Source organism: Bos indicus x Bos taurus, chromosome 11 (genome assembly GCF_003369695.1).
Source record: "Bos indicus x Bos taurus breed Angus x Brahman F1 hybrid chromosome 11, Bos_hybrid_MaternalHap_v2.0, whole genome shotgun sequence".
Taxonomy (NCBI): Eukaryota; Metazoa; Chordata; class Mammalia; order Artiodactyla; family Bovidae; genus Bos; species Bos indicus x Bos taurus.
This window is the reverse complement of record NC_040086.1, coordinates 12,847,091-12,866,008: the sequence shown is the minus strand read 5'-3', so window position 1 is coordinate 12,866,008 and position 18,918 is coordinate 12,847,091. Positions and strand designations below refer to the sequence as shown.

Here is an 18,918-nt window from a genome sequence, read left to right as displayed (position 1 = left end):
TCATGTCAGTAAACATGTTTACAACATCATTTTTTGTTGTTGTACAAGTTTTAATCACATGGATGTACAATTTACCCCAATAAGTTCCTTATTGTCAGATGCTTAAATTGCTTTTCCCTGTTAAAAGTGTAGTAAGTCTTTATACATATCTCCCTTCTTTGAATAGACTTCTAGAATTGGAGTGAGGGATCACAGTGTAGGCACATTTTTAGGGCTATAGGAGCATGCAGCTAGATTGCCTTCTGGAGAGATTGTGGCCAGCTATGCTCCTGCAGTCAGGGAGAGAGCCAGTCCTTGGCCAGAAGCTAACCTGCTCCACATAAAACAGTGTTGTTGGTAACACTAAGTGCTAGGCACTGTCTAAGCACTTTATACATATGACTCATTATTCCTCACAATAACTCTATCAAATTGGTACTAGTGTTTTTCCATTTTACAGATGAGACACTCAAGGCACCGAGAAGTTTTGTCCAAGCTCACACAATTAGGAGTGACAGGATTTGAACACTGTGAGATCCAGACTCCTTTCTGGAAGAAAGCCTGGTACTGTTAAGTACAATGCTGGCTGTTGCTTGAAGATAGTCTTTGTAATGCAAAGAAAGTTCCCTTTTATTCTTAATTCATGAGAGTTTCATTTAGAAATAACTGAAGAATTTAACAACGTCTCACATCCCCTTCATTTTTGCCTATTATAGATCACAGATTGGCAAACTTTGTCTTAAATGGCCAGATAGTAAATATTTTAGGTTTGGGGTCATAGGGTCTCCATCACAGCTACTCAGCTCTGCTGTTATAGTTCAGAGGCAGCTACAGGCAATATGTAAATGACAAAGCCAAGTGGCTGGCTGCTGGGCCATAGTTTGCAAATTTCTGTTATAGACGATCATTTGGGTTTTCTGTCTTTGCTTATTCATACTGAGTCACTCCTGCCTTCTGGAATAATCCAACCTGACCATGCCAGATATACCGCTGCAATCTATTCATTAGTATTTTTATCTAGGATCTTTACCTTGTGATTCAGGAATGGGACTGATTTGTGTGTGTGTGTGTGTGTGTGTGTGTGTGTGTGTGTGTCCTGGTCAGCCTTCACAAAATGAATGGAGGAAACTCATCTTTTTTCTGTGCTGTGCAGTGATCATTTTTTTCTTTGAAAGACTGATAGAAACTGCCTCCAAAGAAACCACCTTGGTCTGAAGTCTTGGAGGTAGTTCTCTGAGATCTCTTCCACTTTCAGAAAGTTATCTCTTCATATTTCCTATTACATTTGAATCAATTTTGGCAGTTTGTATATTTTTTAGAAAGTTACCTACTTCATCTAGATTTTCCAAGGTTTTTCCACTGATTTGGGTGTAGCAAATCTCTTAATATTTTTATTCTCTCCATAATATCTTTTTATTTGATCTTATTCCTAATGGTGTACCTACTTTTTAACATTAGATTTGATAAATAATCTAATGTTTGTTTTATTGGCCTTTTTGAAAGTTTGCTCTGGGATTTGATTATCAGTTACAATATCCTCCATAATTCTACTCATCATTTTCAAATTTTGATCTTCCTATTTTCCTTTTTCTAACTTTTAAAATTATCAGATTATTTATTTTCATTCTTTTTGTATAAGAGCAAGAATATTTAAGACTGAATTTTCCTTTGAGTACAGACTTAGCTACTAAATTTTAAGGCATAGCCCTCTTACTGTTGGTATTTTCTAAGGACCTGTGATTTTAGTTTTGTTTTTTTGTTTGACTCAGAAAAGTTTTAAGAATACATCTTTAAATTTCTGAAAGGTTGGGATTTTTGAGTTTCTCATTCGTTTCTAGTTTTATTATTACATTGAGATCAGAGAGTGTGACTGATAATGGATTTATTCCTTGGACTTTATTGACATTTGCTTTGTGGCTTTTAATGTTTTTGAAGTGCTCCAATGGTACTGGACAAGAAGGTATAAGTTCCGTTTTTGGAATACATGGTGTTTGTCTATTTAAATGACACTGTTAATCATATTACTCAGATTCTCTGTTTCCATATTCTTCTTTTTAAAAATTTACTTGGTTTTTCAAGACTGAGGGAAATGTAATAACTTTCCCACAACTATTGTGTTGCTGTCATTTCTTTGTACAAAACACACTGGTTGTTGTCTGTTTATGCCTGACTCTGAGCCTGAGTCATAAAGGCAAATCTTGAAGTATCTGATCTTGGGAAGAAAAGATAGACTTAGGAGGAAGCAAACAGCTAACGTGAATTCCATTGTGACCACTCCTACCTCTGTGTACATATTTGCCCGTGTGTTAGCGTGTGTACTTTGTGGTGTGGGGGGTATATGTGCATTTCAGCATATATATGTCTCTTGGGCATGAGTGTGTAAATATGTTCTTTCATGTGTCAGTGATTGTATGAGTTTGATATGTGTGTGTGTTTATGTTTATTCATCCATCATCTCTTTTATTCAAATTGGACTTAAAACATCAGGACTGGTGTCTGCCTTGCTGGCTTTTTTGAGAATGGTTACAACTCTGAAAGCTCTGCTACTCTGTATCTTAACCCCTCTGAACCTCTTTTCCCCTCTCTGGCTGCAGAAGATCCTTCTGGTAAGTTGGTCAGACAGAGATTCTCTGTAGACTCAGTGTGGCTCTGGCGTCCACTAGTGTTGTGTGTCTGGGTACCACGTTCTGGCCACACAGGCAATGCTAGGGCCATACTTCCAGAATGGGTCGAGACTCTGAGAACCTCACTTTACCCTCTCCCCACTCCACCTGTTCATGTTCCATTGGCCTGCCTCCATCTTGGGTCACCCTTGAAAACCTAGAGCTGGATGGGCTAGGCATTGGTTTAAAGGGAGCACCAGCATTCCCGGAAACTCATGATGGAATTCAGTTCATTTTATAGAATCAGAGCAGGCTCCTGGGAGATCCCTTAGTTGACCGCCTCATACAGAGGAGGAAAGCAGGCCCCAGAGTGGGCTTCCTGATGCCTTGTCCAGTGCCCTTCCCATGGAACTGGGTGAGCTTTACTGGAACCAACAGCACAGACCCAGGGCCTGGGCCTGTGTGGGATTTTGGTGGAGGTCCAGGGAGAGTGACAATCCCACCTTCAGGGAACTTGCTGACTCCCTGAGCAACGGGACACCTGGACAGGACACAGCCGAAGGAGCATTCTAGACACAAGACCCAAGAGGGCCTGCAGACACACCACGTGTAGGAGAAGTTAAAAATGGGGCGACACCAGTGTGGGCCCCAACAGGCCTGCCCACTTTTGCCCACAAATATGAGTATGTGAAGGGGCAGAGAATGTGTTATCCCAAACTTCCTTTCTGCTCACCTCATTTCTCCCATCTAGCACAGTATTTTTTTTAAAAATAATGAGCACTTAGCATTTGTTGAATTTCAGGGGCTCTGCCCTGATCTGACCTTGGGGGAGGCTAAGTTATGATTTTGGAAGCTTTTATTTTTTGCTGGAGTCTGGAGGTTGGGGATCAGAATAGTTCTTTGGTGTCTTAAGTTTTCCTGGGTCTACTGTAATTTTTTAATAAATAATATTTTATTGACATTTCCTCCCAAGGAGTTATCCAACATATGGTCTGAGTTTAGCCTCAGTATACTCCTGGAATGCAGGGGGGACTGTGATGAAGAGCCCACTTCATAGAAGGGAAAAGGAAGGCCCCAGGAGCTTAACAGAAGCACATGGTGAAGGTGGGGCAGAGTCAGGGCGAGAGCCTCTGCTTCTCAACACCAAGCAGGTGTGAAGACCTTTTTCCTGACTGTGCAGTTGGCCCCTAAAGAGGCAGGGAATTCCAGTTCTTTGCTCTTTTGAACTCACCCAGCAGGAGAGAGCTGTGGTCCAGGCCAGCCCATCAGCCTTGCTTGGTGTTCATCCAGAAGAACCTTGCTTGGCAAGTTCTGTTTCTGAAACTGTTTCTCGTTTTCTACCCACTCAGGAGGAGGAGTTCATTGATTGGTGGAGCAAATTCTTTGCCTCAATTGGGGAGAGCGAAAAGTGCGGGTCCTACCTAGAGAAGGACTTTGACACTCTAAAGGTAAGCCCTCTCCACAATGTCCTCTTCAGTCCAGTGGTCCCTGGGGACCAGGAGTTGCAACCAAAAGATAATATGCATCTATACATACATGTTTATTGGTGAAAAGCTACCTGGGATCTGCTTAACTTTCTTAAATGCTTAAGAAAAGTAAGGATGAGTTATTTAGATGATGTGGGTTGCCCTCTGATAGATTTTCAAAATATTAAAAATTGCAAAATATTGAATTATTAAAGCTTGAAGATGAGTACTCAGGGATTTGTTATACTATTCCGTCTCTTCTAAAGTTATTTGAACTTTTTTTATTATAAAATTTTTCCATGAAAATGAAAAGGAAAGTCAATGTGAGAATGTACCTCTGACTCCCCCACCTCTGCAATTAGGATAGAAATTACCCAGCACATATAAAAATATGGTAAACTCTGTTTCTGTGGAAAAAAAAACCCCAGAGCCTCAAGAACAACACAAAACCAGGAGTGAGTCAGCCAAATTCTGGTATTTTGAGGAAATTCCACAAATATGGTTGTACTTTTTAAAAGCAGACTCCTTTAAAAAAGATAACCAGAGGTGACTCAAAACTGCTCCTTGAAGAAAGTTATACAGTGTCCTGGAAGAGGTTTCCAGGTAAAATTCAGGATGCTCAGTTACACTGAATTTCAGGTAGATAATGAATAATATTTTATTCGAATCTGAAAAAAAATATGGAATTCAAAATTCAAATTTAACTGGGTGTCCTGTATTTTCACTTACTAAACCTGGCAGCCCTTCCTAGAGAACAAGAGGGGCAAAGGTTGTCAGACGCATGAGAAGACCCCAAGGAGCTCCCTAAAGGGGACTGGATGAAGGGAGCTTGAGGGTCGTTGAAGTGGTGGGTGGTCACTCCGGAAGGCCATCTCACAGGGTGGCAAGGGCTGCCTCTGGCACGCTGGAGGCCCCTGTGTGATTGTATCTGGAGACCTGGAGGGCAGAGATGAGCCTCAGGGCACCAGCGGTCAGAAGGCTCAGGCCTTCCCAGGCAGCAAGTTCTTTGTTGACTTGGTAGGTGGGTGTATGAGGCTGGGCAAAGAGACAGAACTATTTGTGTACCAGGAAGAAGGTCCGACACATTAAGTCTGGCATGTGGTCCTGTGGCCTTGCCAAAAGAATGAGAAAAGCCATGTAAGAATGAGGACTCCTGCCAGGGTGGCCCATGGCCCAGGCACCCTCGCTGGTTCCTCAGATGCCAGATGCTGAACTGGCACCCAGCCCACCTGCTTGACCTCTCTGAGGAGCTCTCTGGCAGTTTCCAAGTGAAAGTGGGTTATTTAAAAACAAAATGCATTCAACCTGTTTCTGGGGGGGAAGCAGACCTGGAAGAAACACTGATCCTTTAGGGACTGTTAACCACCACCAGCAGTATGGGTCTTTGAAAAATAGCGTTGTAGCATTATGGAGAGAATGGAGTACACAGTGGGTGGGGAAACAAATCACCGTTTGGAAATCACTTATCATAGAGGGGAAAAGACAACTCATGGTCTCAATAGGGAAAGATAGAAAACAGAAGATACAGCAAGAAAGCATAGAAGAAACGAAATCATATAAAAACAACAGAAAAAGAATAAATGTTAGTTTTCCTATAAATAAAAATGGGCTACACTCTTTTACTAAGTGATAAGGACTCTTAGACTACAGCAAAAGTAAAATTTCATTATACTACCTTTAAAAGACACTTCTAAGGCAATACAATTTAGAATGGCTAAAAAAGCAAATATTTTGGCAAACAAAATAAGTGCAAAGAAAGGGGAAACAAATTGAAACTAAAGTCAAAAGCAAAGGAAGCAAAATGGAGTGTTTTGTATAAATGAAAGATGTACATCTCAGTGCAAAAATTCTAAACGTTAATGTATGGAACAGTAAAGCTTAGAAATCCTTAAAGCAAAAGTGGATAGGAATATATAAAGTAATAAATGTGAAAGTATGAAACTGCAGAAATTAAAGTTGCAGTGGGATTTTAATGTACCTTTTTTTTAGACAGATGAAACAGGCAATCAATAAATAAGGAAATGAAAGATATGAATAACAAGGCAAACACTTTCTAAGCTACATCAAGTAGCTTTAAAATAGAGAACAAAAATAATTAAAAATTAGAAAATACATTTTTCCTAATGCTCAGAGAACACTTAGAAAACTTGATCACATATTAGTTTAGTAATAAGTTACCCAAAACAGAAATCATACAAGGCAGATTTAAATGCAATAAAATGAGAAATTAATAACAAAAGTTTAAACAAAAAGACCAACCACTTGGAAATTTAAAAAATATTTTATTGGGACTTCCAGTATGAACATGGCTGCATAAGTCAGCGTTTTTCCCTTTTTCTCTTGGAAATCATTCAAACCCACAAACTTCATTTTCAGTAAAAGTTGGAAACAAATAAAACCCGCAGACTCCAAAATACATGTAAGGGCTGTCCAAAGGCAACTGAGATTGGGTAGAAGCCACTCGGCCATAAATGAAGAGAAGATGCACGAAAATGATGAAAGGTCATGGTGGTAGCAGACATCAGAAAACCTCATACTTCCTAATGAAAGAATGCTGATAATTATTTAAGACAGACTTTATGGATTCATGGGGACTTATTATCTATTCTCTTTACTTTTGTGTGTGCTTGAAGCTTTTCATAACAGTTAAAAATATAATTCCTGAAATTGAAGTTTTACTGTAAAATATAAAACTTATATTCTTTGTTCACAACAATGGACATGGGAAATTTGGAGACAGGTTCAGGCTGGTGGCAAAAGCCTCTTAGATCTGGTTTGGATCAGAGAAATAAAGAAGGTGGAGTTACACAAGAATCACGTGGACGAGCCACATTTATAGGGAACAGCCTGCCTTTGCTGTGGGAACTAAGGAAATAACTGGTCTAGGAAAATTCAACACATTTAGTGACAAGTAATAAGAAAAGAAATAGTACAGAATTATTTTAAAAATCTAAGGAAAAAAGAAAAGAAAATGTAAAACAAAAGTTAAGCAGAAGAAGAGGATAGATACCCACCAGAAAAGTGTCTCCAAGGGGCAGAGGGGATGAAAGACTTTGCTGTGAACTTTTTAGAAATAGGGCAGTATGAATGCAAACAGAAATGAAAGCACTCAAGGGAGGATGAGAGGAGAAGGGGTGAAGTGTGAGCAAGCGGGACTCAGGAGAGAAGAAGAAAACCTGGCATTGGAAGGAGCAAGGGGCAGAACGGCCACGCTGGAAAACACAGGAAGGGGCGCAGGGGACAGAATGAAACGGAAGTAAGTAATTATAAAAGGATGACGAGAAAGTGACAGATATTAGTAGTCAGGGAAAGGCTATCCAACATTTGCATAACTGGAGTCTCTGAGGAGGACAACCAAAACAATGAAATTAAGCAAACAGTTAATAGTTTAATAAAACTTCACCAGAACTGAAAGGATACTTGAATATGCACATTAGAAGTTCTGCTGTGTCAGAACGTCAGAAAAGATTGACCCAGATCGGTCAACTCGGGGACCTATTCCCACTGTAGTTACTGAACTTTAGAGATAAAGAAAAACATCCTTTGGATAGTCATATCTTCTCTCTCCACAAAAATTTAAATAATTAAAAAAAGGAAATAAATCAAAGTGGCTTCACTTTCTCTATGACATTTAATACTCAAAGATGACAAAGCACCATGTGTAGGATCGTCAGGCAGAGAAAAGGTGACCCAGACACTTGACATTCAGCCAAGCCGCCCTTCATGCATAGCTGCGGCAGACACACAGGTAAGCACACTGAGGAGCCGGGTAGTATGGCTCCCAGGAGCCTGTTTGGAGGGACTCCTAGGGGATGAATGGAGTAAAGGATGAAAGAGGATGGGATAGAGAGGAAGGACACTGATAGTCGTGTTATAGACATAAGGAGAATTGACAGATATTATTTAAAACTGCAAATCATGAAATGTGGAAATTACCTAAATGTCCATTGAGTGATGAATGGATAAACCAAATATGGTAAATACATACAATGGAATATTATTCAGCCTTAAAAAGGAAGGAAATTCTGATACATGCTACAACATGGGTGAATCTCTAAGACATTGTGTTAAGTGAAATAAGCTAGTTGCAAAAAGACAAGCATTGTATAATTCCACTCTAGAATACCAGAGTAATTATTATTAAGAGTATTATTAGCCTTATTGAACCTGGTGGCTTGAAAATAGAGACACCCCTATGGCACATTTACAAAATTGACATATATACACTACCATGTGTAAAATAGATAACTAATGAGAACCTACTGTCTAGCATAGGGAACTCTACTATTTTATTCTATGGTGACCTAAATGGGAGGGAAATCTCAAAAAGAGGGGATATATGTATAACTGATTCACTTTGCTGCACAGCAGAAACTAATGCAGTATTGTAAAGCAATTATACTCCAATAAAAATGAATAAAAGCAATAAAAATTGACCACGTAATAAGCCATAAGGAAAATCTTAACAAAGTTAAAAAATGGAAGTACTACTGACAATGTTTTCTGCTTATAAGGCCCTAAAATTAGAAATTAATAACAAGCTCAAAAGTAAAAAAAAATTCTATCTGAAAAATTAAAAAGAAAGCAACTCTGTTCTAACAATTCTTGGTGAAAGAGAATATATAAAAAAAAATTGTGGAATATTTGGGAAGCAATGATAAAACACTATATGTTAGACCTTAGTGCTTACAGTTAAAGCTGTATTCAGAGGAAGCTTATAACCTTGAACACGTATGTTAATTAAAACAAAAGGATGAAAACTAACTATACATCTAACTCTTAGATCAAAAAAGTAAAAATGAGACTATTATTATGGAATGCCAAGAAAAGGAAAATGAAAACATTATATATCAAAATAAACGGGGTCATGCTAAGGCAGTAGCAATTTTAAGTGTTTTCCTTATCAGAAAAGAGGGAGCAAAGTAATTAAAATTTCAACTGAAGAAATTAGAAAGAAAGAAAATGCTTAAAATAGTATGAAGAAGAAAATAATAAAACTAGAAGCAGAAATAAGAAACTGGGTGTGGAATCTGCAGATGTGGAGGGCCGACTATCCTGCTGGTCAGTTTCAGATATACCAATTAAGCATGCATATTGAGTGGGTTAATATCACTATTAATTAGGTACATTTTATCATCTATATTAGAAAACCACCGCTTCATTTAAATCTAAGCACTACTCTAACAAGTAAAAATCATTGGCTGTTGAGAGGAGAGAAATTTGATTCACTGCCATTTGGACATCCTGGGCACTCAGCATTTTGCTGACTTGTGAATTTTCTAGAGTTCTGTCTTTGATGTTCAAATAAAAAGTCAGTTAACTTTTCATTTATGTGTTTGACTGTGATCTTATTCTCAAGAAATGCACCACTCATGTACATGATGACTCTTGGGTGTTTAGAATATTGGATTAATCAGAAAACCCTGTTTTTCAATGGTGCTGAACAAATGTCTTCCCCTTTTATTTCCTTCTCCTGTTTTTTTCCCCCCTTTCTCTTGCTCATCTCATCTCCATGACTTGCATCCTTTTCCTCTCCTTCTCTGCCTCTCTTGCTGGTCCCCTCTCTTCCCTCCACCCACCCCACCAACCTGCCCTCCTCTTGGCTTTTTTTCTCTAAACTGCTTCTGGTCCCCCCCGCCATTTTTCTTTCTATCCCTTCTGTTACTCAAACTCTGTCATGCTTCCTTTTTCCCTGCTGTCCCTCTACTTCTCTCTTTCCCTTGTCCCCCTCTCTCGTCCCCACATGTGGCAGCTCTATGACACATCCCTGGAGAATGTGAAGGCCTTTGAGGGCCTGTCTGACTTTTGTAATACATTCAAGCTCTACCGGGGCAAGACACAGGAGGAGACTGAAGACCCATCAGTCATTGGGGAGTTTAAGGTAAGTCCTTGAGGACATGTCTCTAGCCCAGGGGTCCCAACTGTGGAGTAGCAGCAATGAGTGAAGGAGGGGCAGAAGTACTGTAGTAACATCAGCAGTGACCCCAGTGCTGAGATTGGTGGCTATGCGGGTGATGGAGGTGGTGGTGGTGACGTTGAAGCTGCTGATGCAGAATCTGATGGGGGTAATGGGATTGCATTGGGCTTCATAATCACAGTGGTGATGACTCTGACAGATTTGAGAGTAATGGATGTAGTGGTGAGTGTCTTGGTGACAATGATGATGAAAGTGAAAGCTGACCCCTCCTTCTTTTCAGGGACTCTTCAAAATTTATCCTCTCCCAGAAGACCCAGCCATCCCCTTGCCCCCGAGGCAGTTCCACCAGCTGGCTTCCCAGGGGCCCCAGGAATGCCTGGTCCGCGTCTACATTATCCGGGCGTTTGGCCTGCAGCCCAAGGATCCCAATGGGAAGGTAACATCCCTGAGCTCTCACCTCCCCTAGAATAAATAGCAGGCTGGGGTATCAAGAGGCTGCAGAATCTGGATATAATCTTTGCCCCAGGGAGTTCACAGTAAGTGGGAAACCAGACAAACATGGACAAAATTGAGATGTTATGGTGTTGGAGTTCTATCAAGGCCAAGTGCTCCAGGAGGTCAGAAAAGCCCAAAGGCAGTACACAACTTCGGGACAATAAGGAAGACTTTCTGGAAGGAATAGAATTCTTAAGGATTGAGAATTAAGTTTTAATAGGTGGGGAGGGAGAAGAAAACCATATTTTAGGAATTAAAAACATTGGGAAAAGTTTGGGAGCAAACTGCTTAGCATAGGTTTAGCACAAGGATAAGGCATAAGGACAAGGGACATTAATGGTGTTGGTGGGACTTTCAAGGGTGGGATGGGAAGGCAAGAAGGAGGGACGGAACACGATGGGCAGCTATGCCAGCCTGGCCATGGTGGAGCCTGGGGTAGAAGGAAAAACAAATAATCTTGGTCCTGTCTTTATACAAAATTTTGATGTTTTATTCATCATGGACTGTTGGTATTGATTTTAATTTTTAAAATATCACATTAAAATGTTTATCTTGATTACTAAAGGTTTTTGTCCTTCCCTTAAATTTTATGCCTGAGTCGAGCACCGCTCTGACTTCCTCTAATCCTGACTGTTGAGTGAAGGAGTGGAACTGAGGGAGAGCCTGAGTCTGGAGCTGTGGGGAAACAGGGGCAGGGGCAGAGTGTGGCTGTGAAGAGAGAGAAAGAGGAAGAGCTGGGGCAGAGTGAGGGGCCGTGGGGTTCAGACATGCGAGCTAGGGTCTTCTCTTGTCCCCTTAGACAGGTGCAGGCCTAGCCTGTGTCCTAGGTTGTGGGAGGGCCCTCGTGTCCCATCCCTGCAACCCTGCTCTTCAAGGCGAGAAAAGCTCCGTTGCCCTGCTGGGAGATCACAGGGCGGGATGGAGCGGTCCCAACCCAGGCACCATCCACGGCCTCCAAGATGTGGTTGTGGTCAAGTTCCTACACCTCAGCCCTTCCTGGTGCCGAGATTGACCCAAGCACTCTGGCCCTGGCTGCTTCTGAGGCTAGTTGAGGGAATGCTGCTGCTCGTAGGAGGCTAGGTTGGGCTGAAAACATCTGGCCATTTCTCTCCCTTTCTATTGGCTGAAGCAGAGGTCACAGACAGGACCCCAGCCTGGCCCCGTCACATATGTCACACAAACTGGTATGTTTCTGGGGGTATGAGCCTGGCCCCCACCCACCCTTTCCTAAGGGGGGCAGTGGACTGGGAATGTGGAGGACTTGGGTACCCCATTTCCACTGGTGGAGCAGAGGCTAGAAGCACATGTTGGGGCGGTGTGCATGATGGGGCTGCTGGCCTGGCAAGTGGCAGCTGCTTCTTGTTTTTTGCAGGTATATTATTTATATTTATATAAATATTATATATATATAATTATATAATATATATATTATATATTATATATATATTATATAAATATTATATATATATATTTATGTGATGTTAATGAACCTTTAGTCTATAGTAATAGAAATTAGTTATACACTGGAATCCAGATAGATGGGAGAAGCATTAACAACCTCAGATATGCAGATGACACCACTCTAATCACAGAAAACGAAGAGGAATTAAAGAACCTCTTGATGAGGGTGAAAGAGGAGAGTGAAAGAGCTGGCTTAAGACAATGTTAAAAAAACTAAGACCATGGCATCTGGCCCCAGTACTGCAGAAAAGGTGGAAGTAGTGACAGATTTCCTTTTACTGGGCTCCAAAATCACCACGGACAGTGACTGCAGCCATGAAATCAGAAGGCAGTTGCTTCTTGGCAGGAAAGCAATGACAAACCCAGACAGTGTGTTGAAAAACAGACATTACTCTGCTGACAATGGTCTGTATAGTCAAGGCTATGGTTTTCTCAGTGGTCATGTATGGATGGTGAGAGCTGGACAGTAAAGAAGGCAGAATGCCAAAGAATTGATGCCTTTGAACTGTGTGGTGCTGGAGAAGACTCTTGAGAGTCCCTTGGACAGCAAGGAGGTCTAGCCAGTCAATCTTAAGGGAGATAAACCCTGAATATTCAATGGAAGGACTTATGCTGAAGCTTCAGCTTCAGTATTTTGGTCATCTGATGCAAACAGACGACTCATTGGAAAAGTCCCTGATACTGGGAAAGATTGAGGGCAGAAGCAGAAGAGGGCATCAGAGAATGAGATGGCTGGACGGCATCTCTGATGCAATGAACATGAACTCGGGCAAACTCTGGGAGACAGGGAGGGACAGGGAGGCCTGGCGTGCTGCAGTCTATGGGGTCACAGGAGTTGGAAACGACTGGGTGACTGAACAATAGCAACAACAATAGAAACTAGAATGGTGGTTGCTTATGGGGTAAAGAGTGATTGGGTGGAGGAATGAGGAAACTTTCTGGGGTGACTGAAATGTTCTGTATTTTGAATCATGTGTTGGTTTGTTGGTTACACAGATACATACATACACACACACACACACACACACATATATATATGCTCTAAATATACTATATATATATATCAAGTATGAAATATTATTTCAGTAATGCATATGTATATATGCTATGCATATACATGATATATATGTATATGTTACAATGTATATGTATATATATTATGTGTATATAATATGAATTTATATACTACATATGGGCTTCTCTGGTGGCTCAGATGGTAAAGAGTACTACATGTACATTAGTCAAAACTCATCTAACTATATGTTAAGATTGACACATATTATTGATATAACTTTTACTGTAATTTAAAAAACGAGGGGAAAATGCTTAGGCTAAGGGCATGGACTTTGTTTCACTTTCTGGGGCTGGGTGTGGTTGGCAGCTCACCGGTTGGGAGCATGGAGGCTGGGCAGAGAACGAAAAGGTAAATCAGAGCACAGCAGAGCTGGGAGTGAGGGAGGGATTTCATAGCTATCCCGAGTATGAAACTTGAGGGACAGGCAAAGCTGTCCAGGAAGGCTGTTTAGGGAATTCTCTCTGTTGAAAGTAGTGAGAAGACTCTGGTCATCCCCTTCAAGAAAAACTAAAGAGCTGTTATTCTTCTTGGCTTTCAGAGTAGAGTGGCATTCATTTGAAAGTTTGGCGTCAGAGGACTCAGATTCCTAAGGGTTTCAGGAGGCATGCCCAGAGGATTCCAACTCTCTTGTTTAACCCCCAGATGTGGTGGGCCCCTGACCCCTTTGAGAGCAGAGCAGTGAAGGAGCCTCAGAGACGTGTTGGGAAGGTGATTTCACTGAAGCGTTTCCTTCTCTTCCTGCAGTGTGATCCTTACATCAAGATCTCCATAGGGAAGAAATCGGTGAGTGACCAGGACAGCTACATCCCTTGTACTCTGGAGCCTGTATTTGGAAAGTAAGTTGGAGTGGCTTGGGGCTTGGGGTGGAGGTGCCAGTCTGGAATAACCCACAGCCCAGCAGGAGAGATGTGGCTGCTGCTGGGAAGTCCCTGTCTCCTGGAGCAAAGCTTTGTTCCCTAAATCTTGCATGTCTGTGGGGGTGTAACCTCAGCTAGCTCTTCCTTAAGTCCTTGCAGAAGCTCCTAGTTAAACAGTTACCTCAAAGATCAGAAATCTAAATGGAAAGCCAGAGCATGCATTTACTCCTTAGTCTCTTTTTTTTAGATCAACTTTTACTTTGGAATAATTTTAGATTTACAGGAAAATTGCAAAGATAGTACAGTTTTTGTATACCCATCACTCAATTTCCCTCACCATTAATATCTTACCTAACATGTATCAAAATTAAGAAATTGATATTACTGCATTACTATTAACTAAACTCTAGCCTTTATTAGGATTTTGCCAATTTCCCCATAAATGTCCAAACATCCTACTGTTTTAGGATCTAGATCAGGATTCCTATTGCATTTAGTAATTATTTTCTTTTATTGTTCCTGGTTCGTTTGTGGAAGATAGTAGAATGACGTGGACTTAAGGGAGTGAAATACTTCCTAAAGTCTAAGAATAAGGAAGGAAGAAGCAGTGCTCATTGCAGGGACTAGCTCCCAGGCGTTCTGACCTGCTTGCTGTTTGGATGTGAGCTTATTTAAGTCAATGGGCTTCCCTGGTGGGTTGGTAGTAAAGAACCCACCTGCCAATGCAGGAGATGGGTTTGATCCCTAGGTTGGGAAGATCCCCTGGAGAAGGAAATGGCAACCTACTCCAGTATTCTTGCCTAGGAAGTCCCATGTATAGAAAAGAGAATCTTGAGAGAGGTTGGCGGCTATTTCTCTAGCACCTGTTGGAGAAGGCATGTACTGATATTGTCAAGCAGCACACTGGATTCATGAACCAGTGTCATGCCTTTCTTGGAGGGGAACCAGCCCGGGCCAATGATGAGTCACCGCCTAGCTGGAACTGGAGGGCAGGGCTGTGGGGAGGATGGCAGGTGTGAGAGAGGAACCCTGTTTGGTGCGCGTGGCTGGCATGGGGCCCCAGGCTGAGGGGACCACACAGGGCCCAGGGCAAGGTGGGAGCATGAGTGTAGAACACGCCTCTTCCTCGCCGTTTGCCATCTGCCCCCAGATCACGATCACCTGCTCTGTCTGTGGTTCAAGCCTCCCCAAGTCCACAGCAGAAGCTCTTTGTTTCTATCACCCACGTGTTGACCAGCCCTAGGCATGGGACATAATCAAAGACAACTCTGATTTTGTCTACCAGTTTCCTGTGAACATCTGTTCTGTAGGGTGATCTTCCTCACTCCCTGAGTGGAAGCCGTGGCAGGCAGGCCACTTTCCGGCTCGGGTTCAGACAGTCCACTTTGCTAGAAACCCGCTGTCTCAAGTTGGTAACCAGAATGCGCATTCATGTGTTGTCAGGAGCGTGTGAGACGGTGGAGGGTCCGCCTTGGGCACAGCATGTACATCTTGGGCAGGGGTGTGCAGAGGGGGGGAGGGGCTTTGCCCAGTTGCCTCCCCCTCTAGCTGCCCCCGCTGTTCTTGCAGGGAGCATGTGGGAGAGGAGGGGCCCATCTCAAGTGCAAACTTTGCTCATCTGACACCCTTTGGGTGGCAGACGTTTGCTTTCCTGTGGATGCTTTCCAGAGCCCTCCTCCCCCCACCAAGCCCTCTTAACATAGCTCCTGGGATGTGTCAGGTGCTGTGTCCCTTTAGCTGGCATCTCCCTCTCATCCACCCACCCATTCTCAGATGCTTCTCCCCACAGCCTCTCGCCGTCAGAGCCCCACATCCCATGGGGTGGGCTTCAGGCAGCCCCCTACACTGCAGCTCTGTGCCCAGTCAGGACAGGCACACAGCTCCTCCCAAACACACGGCACCTCCTCTCTGCCACTAGCTGCTTGCACTTTGTCAAGCACAACTAGGGTGCCAGGCTGTGTCTCCCTCCTGAAGGGAACTCATTTCAGAGGAGAAGAGATAGCACTTCCACACTTGATCTCCGTGGGAGGTGGGGCTCTCAGAGCACAGCAGGGGCTCTCTCCAAAGAAATCTCTGCACAAGTCCTCTTTCCATCCCACTCCGGAAGCAGTGGAGAAGGCCCAACGGTCCCGAAAGTGGATTCTGGGCCACGCCCTTGGTAAATTCTAGAGCTCTGGCACCTCGCTCTGGAGTTTCACATCTTGTCTCTAGGTGTCCTGGTGGAAACTTCATTAAAATTTTATTTATTTATGTGGGTGCATCATCATCTTCCTTGCATTGTGCAGGATCTTTCTCTGAGGCATGCATACTCTCTAGTTATGGTGTGTGGGCTTTAGGAGTTGCAGCACACGGGCTTAGTTGCTCCACCACATGTGGGATCTTAGTTCCCTAACCAGGGATGGAAGTTGAGTCCTTTGCATTGCAAGGTGGATTCTTAACCACTGAACCACCAGGAAAGTCCCTGGAAACTTCATTTTTAACCTTGTGAATGAACCCAGTTCATTCGTCCATTCTGTGGTCCATCAGGCAGGCATCTACTGATTATTTGAGAAAACCACGTGCACACACACACACACACACACACACTGAGACAAGCCCCACGTCGGGAGTGCTGTGGGTGGTGTGCTGCAAGAGCGGTGGAAGGTCTCAGGAGGGTGGACTGCAGGCCAGTCCCGCAAGAGGAGGATGCCAGTCCTGCAAGAGGAGGACGCCTTTCCAGCCTGTGCGCCAGCCTGGCCACGCCCTCGAGGTCCTGCTGTGTCCAGTGACCTCTGGGAGCTGGTATTGTCAGGACAACCCCCTCCTTCCTCGCAGGATGTTCGAGCTGACCTGCACTCTGCCTCTGGAGAAGGACCTGAAGGTCACCCTCTATGACTATGACCTCCTCTCCAAGGATGAAAAGATTGGGGAGACGGTCATTGACCTGGAGAACAGGCTGCTGTCTAAGTTCGGGGCCCGCTGTGGACTCCCCCAGACCTACTGCGTGTAAGTGCACGGTGCTGGTTACTTCTCTGACTGTGGGCTGAGCACTGACTGTGTGCCGGCCTGATCCTAGCCCGGCACAGACGCTTTCTCAGTCAGTCAGCCCAGGTCTCATCCCCACTCCGTAGATATGGACACTGAGGCCCAGGTTTTTAAGTGGTGGGGTTAGGATTTGAAGCTGCTTATCTGACTCTAAGAACCCAACTCTTCATCATGTCGTTACAATTCTCCTGAAGGCACCATCGAGGTGCCTGGAGAGGGGACGGAGAAGGGAAGCAGACAGTGGGATGGGTCACAGAGTCTGGCTGGGCCCTACAGTCCCCACTCACTTCCTGCCAACTTGGGTCTTGTCTGGGTCTGATTCTCTAAATCTGAAAATTGGAAACCTTTCAGTTCCAATCCCATGCAAGTGTAAAGGAGTCTTTTTGTCCCTGGGCCTCAGTCTTTCTGTGTGTGAAATGGGCTCCCCAGTCATGATGAACAATCACATAGGGTGCCCATGGTCACAGAGAAGGGCGGCTGATGCCATGTTTGTGGGCACATAGGCCACTGCACGCCCCTCTGCCCCATCAGTGTCCTGGAGCGTCTCATGTCTGTGTTTTGCTTGGGCCTCAGCTCTGGACCCAACCAGTGGAGGGATCAGCTCCGCCCCTCCCAGCTCCTCCACCTGTTCTGCCAGCAGCACCGAGTCAAGGCCCCCGTGTACCGGACGGACCGCGTGGTGTTTCAGGATAAAGAATACACCGTCGAAGAAATAGGTGGGCTCTCCCTCCAACGCCCTCTGTCTTATGGGTCCTCTCCTGTCGTAAAGGGGCTTGGACATACCCACTGGACAAGACTGCCCCGCCCCCCGCACAGTGTGGTCTGGGGTCTCTCCAGGGCAGCACAGACGGACTCAACTTGCCCTTGGTGTTCCTGGGACCAGTACTTACCCGGAACACCATTGTGAAGATTAGAGGTCAAAGTTGGGGCCAGGGTTGGGGGTGCATCAGAGTTCAGCCTACGGCCAGGTTGGGGCCTGTCTGAGGGGAAGATGAGCGGGGAGCCTGAAGCCAGGGTCAGGGTCATGGTTGGGATTGGGCTGCTTCTGGCTTTGGGTGGTCAGACTGGTCAGAGATTGGGTACGGCCCACCACTGAGAAGGTTTTCTGCTTGAATCACGCTAGCGTGCCACTTTGACCTTGGCAGTGCCTTCTGAGCCCCTAGCCACAGCTCCTGCACCTGGTGCATCCAGAGGGTGGCAGGAAGCCCTGTAGCCCTCGTCTTGCCTGACGCTTTGGGTCTGTCTAATGCTCATGCCTAGGGTGCCGCCGTGTGCTCCCTGCGTGTCTGAGATGCTCACAGGCCTGCACGGCCCACCCGGAGCAGCTCAGACTCCCCGGAGGTGTTTACAGGCCCAGCTGGCCCCTCGCCTCCTGCTGCTTTCAGCGATGTTTGATGTCAGAGCTGGTGGTGAGGTTGTAAAAGGGGAAGGAGGCTTTGGCTCCCCCATCCCCAGCCCACCCCTCTTCTGTTTCTCTGGTTCTCCAAGGTCATGGCTGAGTCAGGCTCCTTTCCATTAGGCCCTGACCCCACCCCCGTTCTCTTTTCCTGTAGAACTCGCATCTGTTTTAGGGGTGGTCTCATTTCCTTCTGCTAGTCTGTGAGCAGCTTAAGCACAGGGACCAGGGCTCATGGTCATAAATTCATAGGAAAAGAAAGCCAGAAAGCCAGAATTCTGCCTGTTTTTGCAGATGAGGCCGTTCAGACCAAGAGGGGTTGACAACCTGCCCAAAGTCACCCAGCCCTTTAGAGGAAGAACCAGGTTCCCGGCCCAGTGGTCCTCCTGCAGTACTAGGCTGCTTCCTTAGTGGCACCTATTAAAGTGGGTAGGGCGGGTTTGACGGATGAACGCGCGTGTGTGTGTACACGGTGTTAGAATCTGTGCTGGTGAACATGGGCACACCTGAGTGCACATACCTGTGTGTGTACATGTGTATAGACACAGGTGGACCCTCCTACTCCCAGTCAGGTCTCTGTCATGGGAGCTCCAAGTTCACATTGCTGGCTGATCAGCCAGCCTTCTTAGGGTTAGAAACACTCCA

General features: G+C 44.3%; 1 protein-coding gene across 24 annotated transcripts in view; it reads left to right on the top strand.

Annotated features, from left to right (window-relative positions):
* DYSF (dysferlin) overlaps positions 1-18,918 on the top strand; it is a 224,474-nt gene that overhangs the window by 185,194 nt on the left and 20,362 nt on the right. For 16 of the 24 annotated variants that reach the window (XM_027554917.1, XM_027554923.1, XM_027554927.1 and 13 more), the window contains 6 exons: positions 3,932-4,030; positions 9,801-9,929; positions 10,246-10,401; positions 13,741-13,832; positions 16,668-16,838; positions 17,451-17,593. In XM_027554917.1, coding sequence (XP_027410718.1) covers positions 3,932-4,030; positions 9,801-9,929; positions 10,246-10,401; positions 13,741-13,832; positions 16,668-16,838; positions 17,451-17,593 — 790 coding nt within the window. Of the gene's footprint in view, positions 1-2,573; positions 2,586-3,931; positions 4,031-9,800; positions 9,930-10,245; positions 10,402-13,740; positions 13,833-16,667; positions 16,839-17,450; positions 17,594-18,918 lie in introns of all 24 variants that reach the window. The other 8 variants (XM_027554906.1, XM_027554921.1, XM_027554915.1 and 5 more) reach the window with 1 other exon arrangement.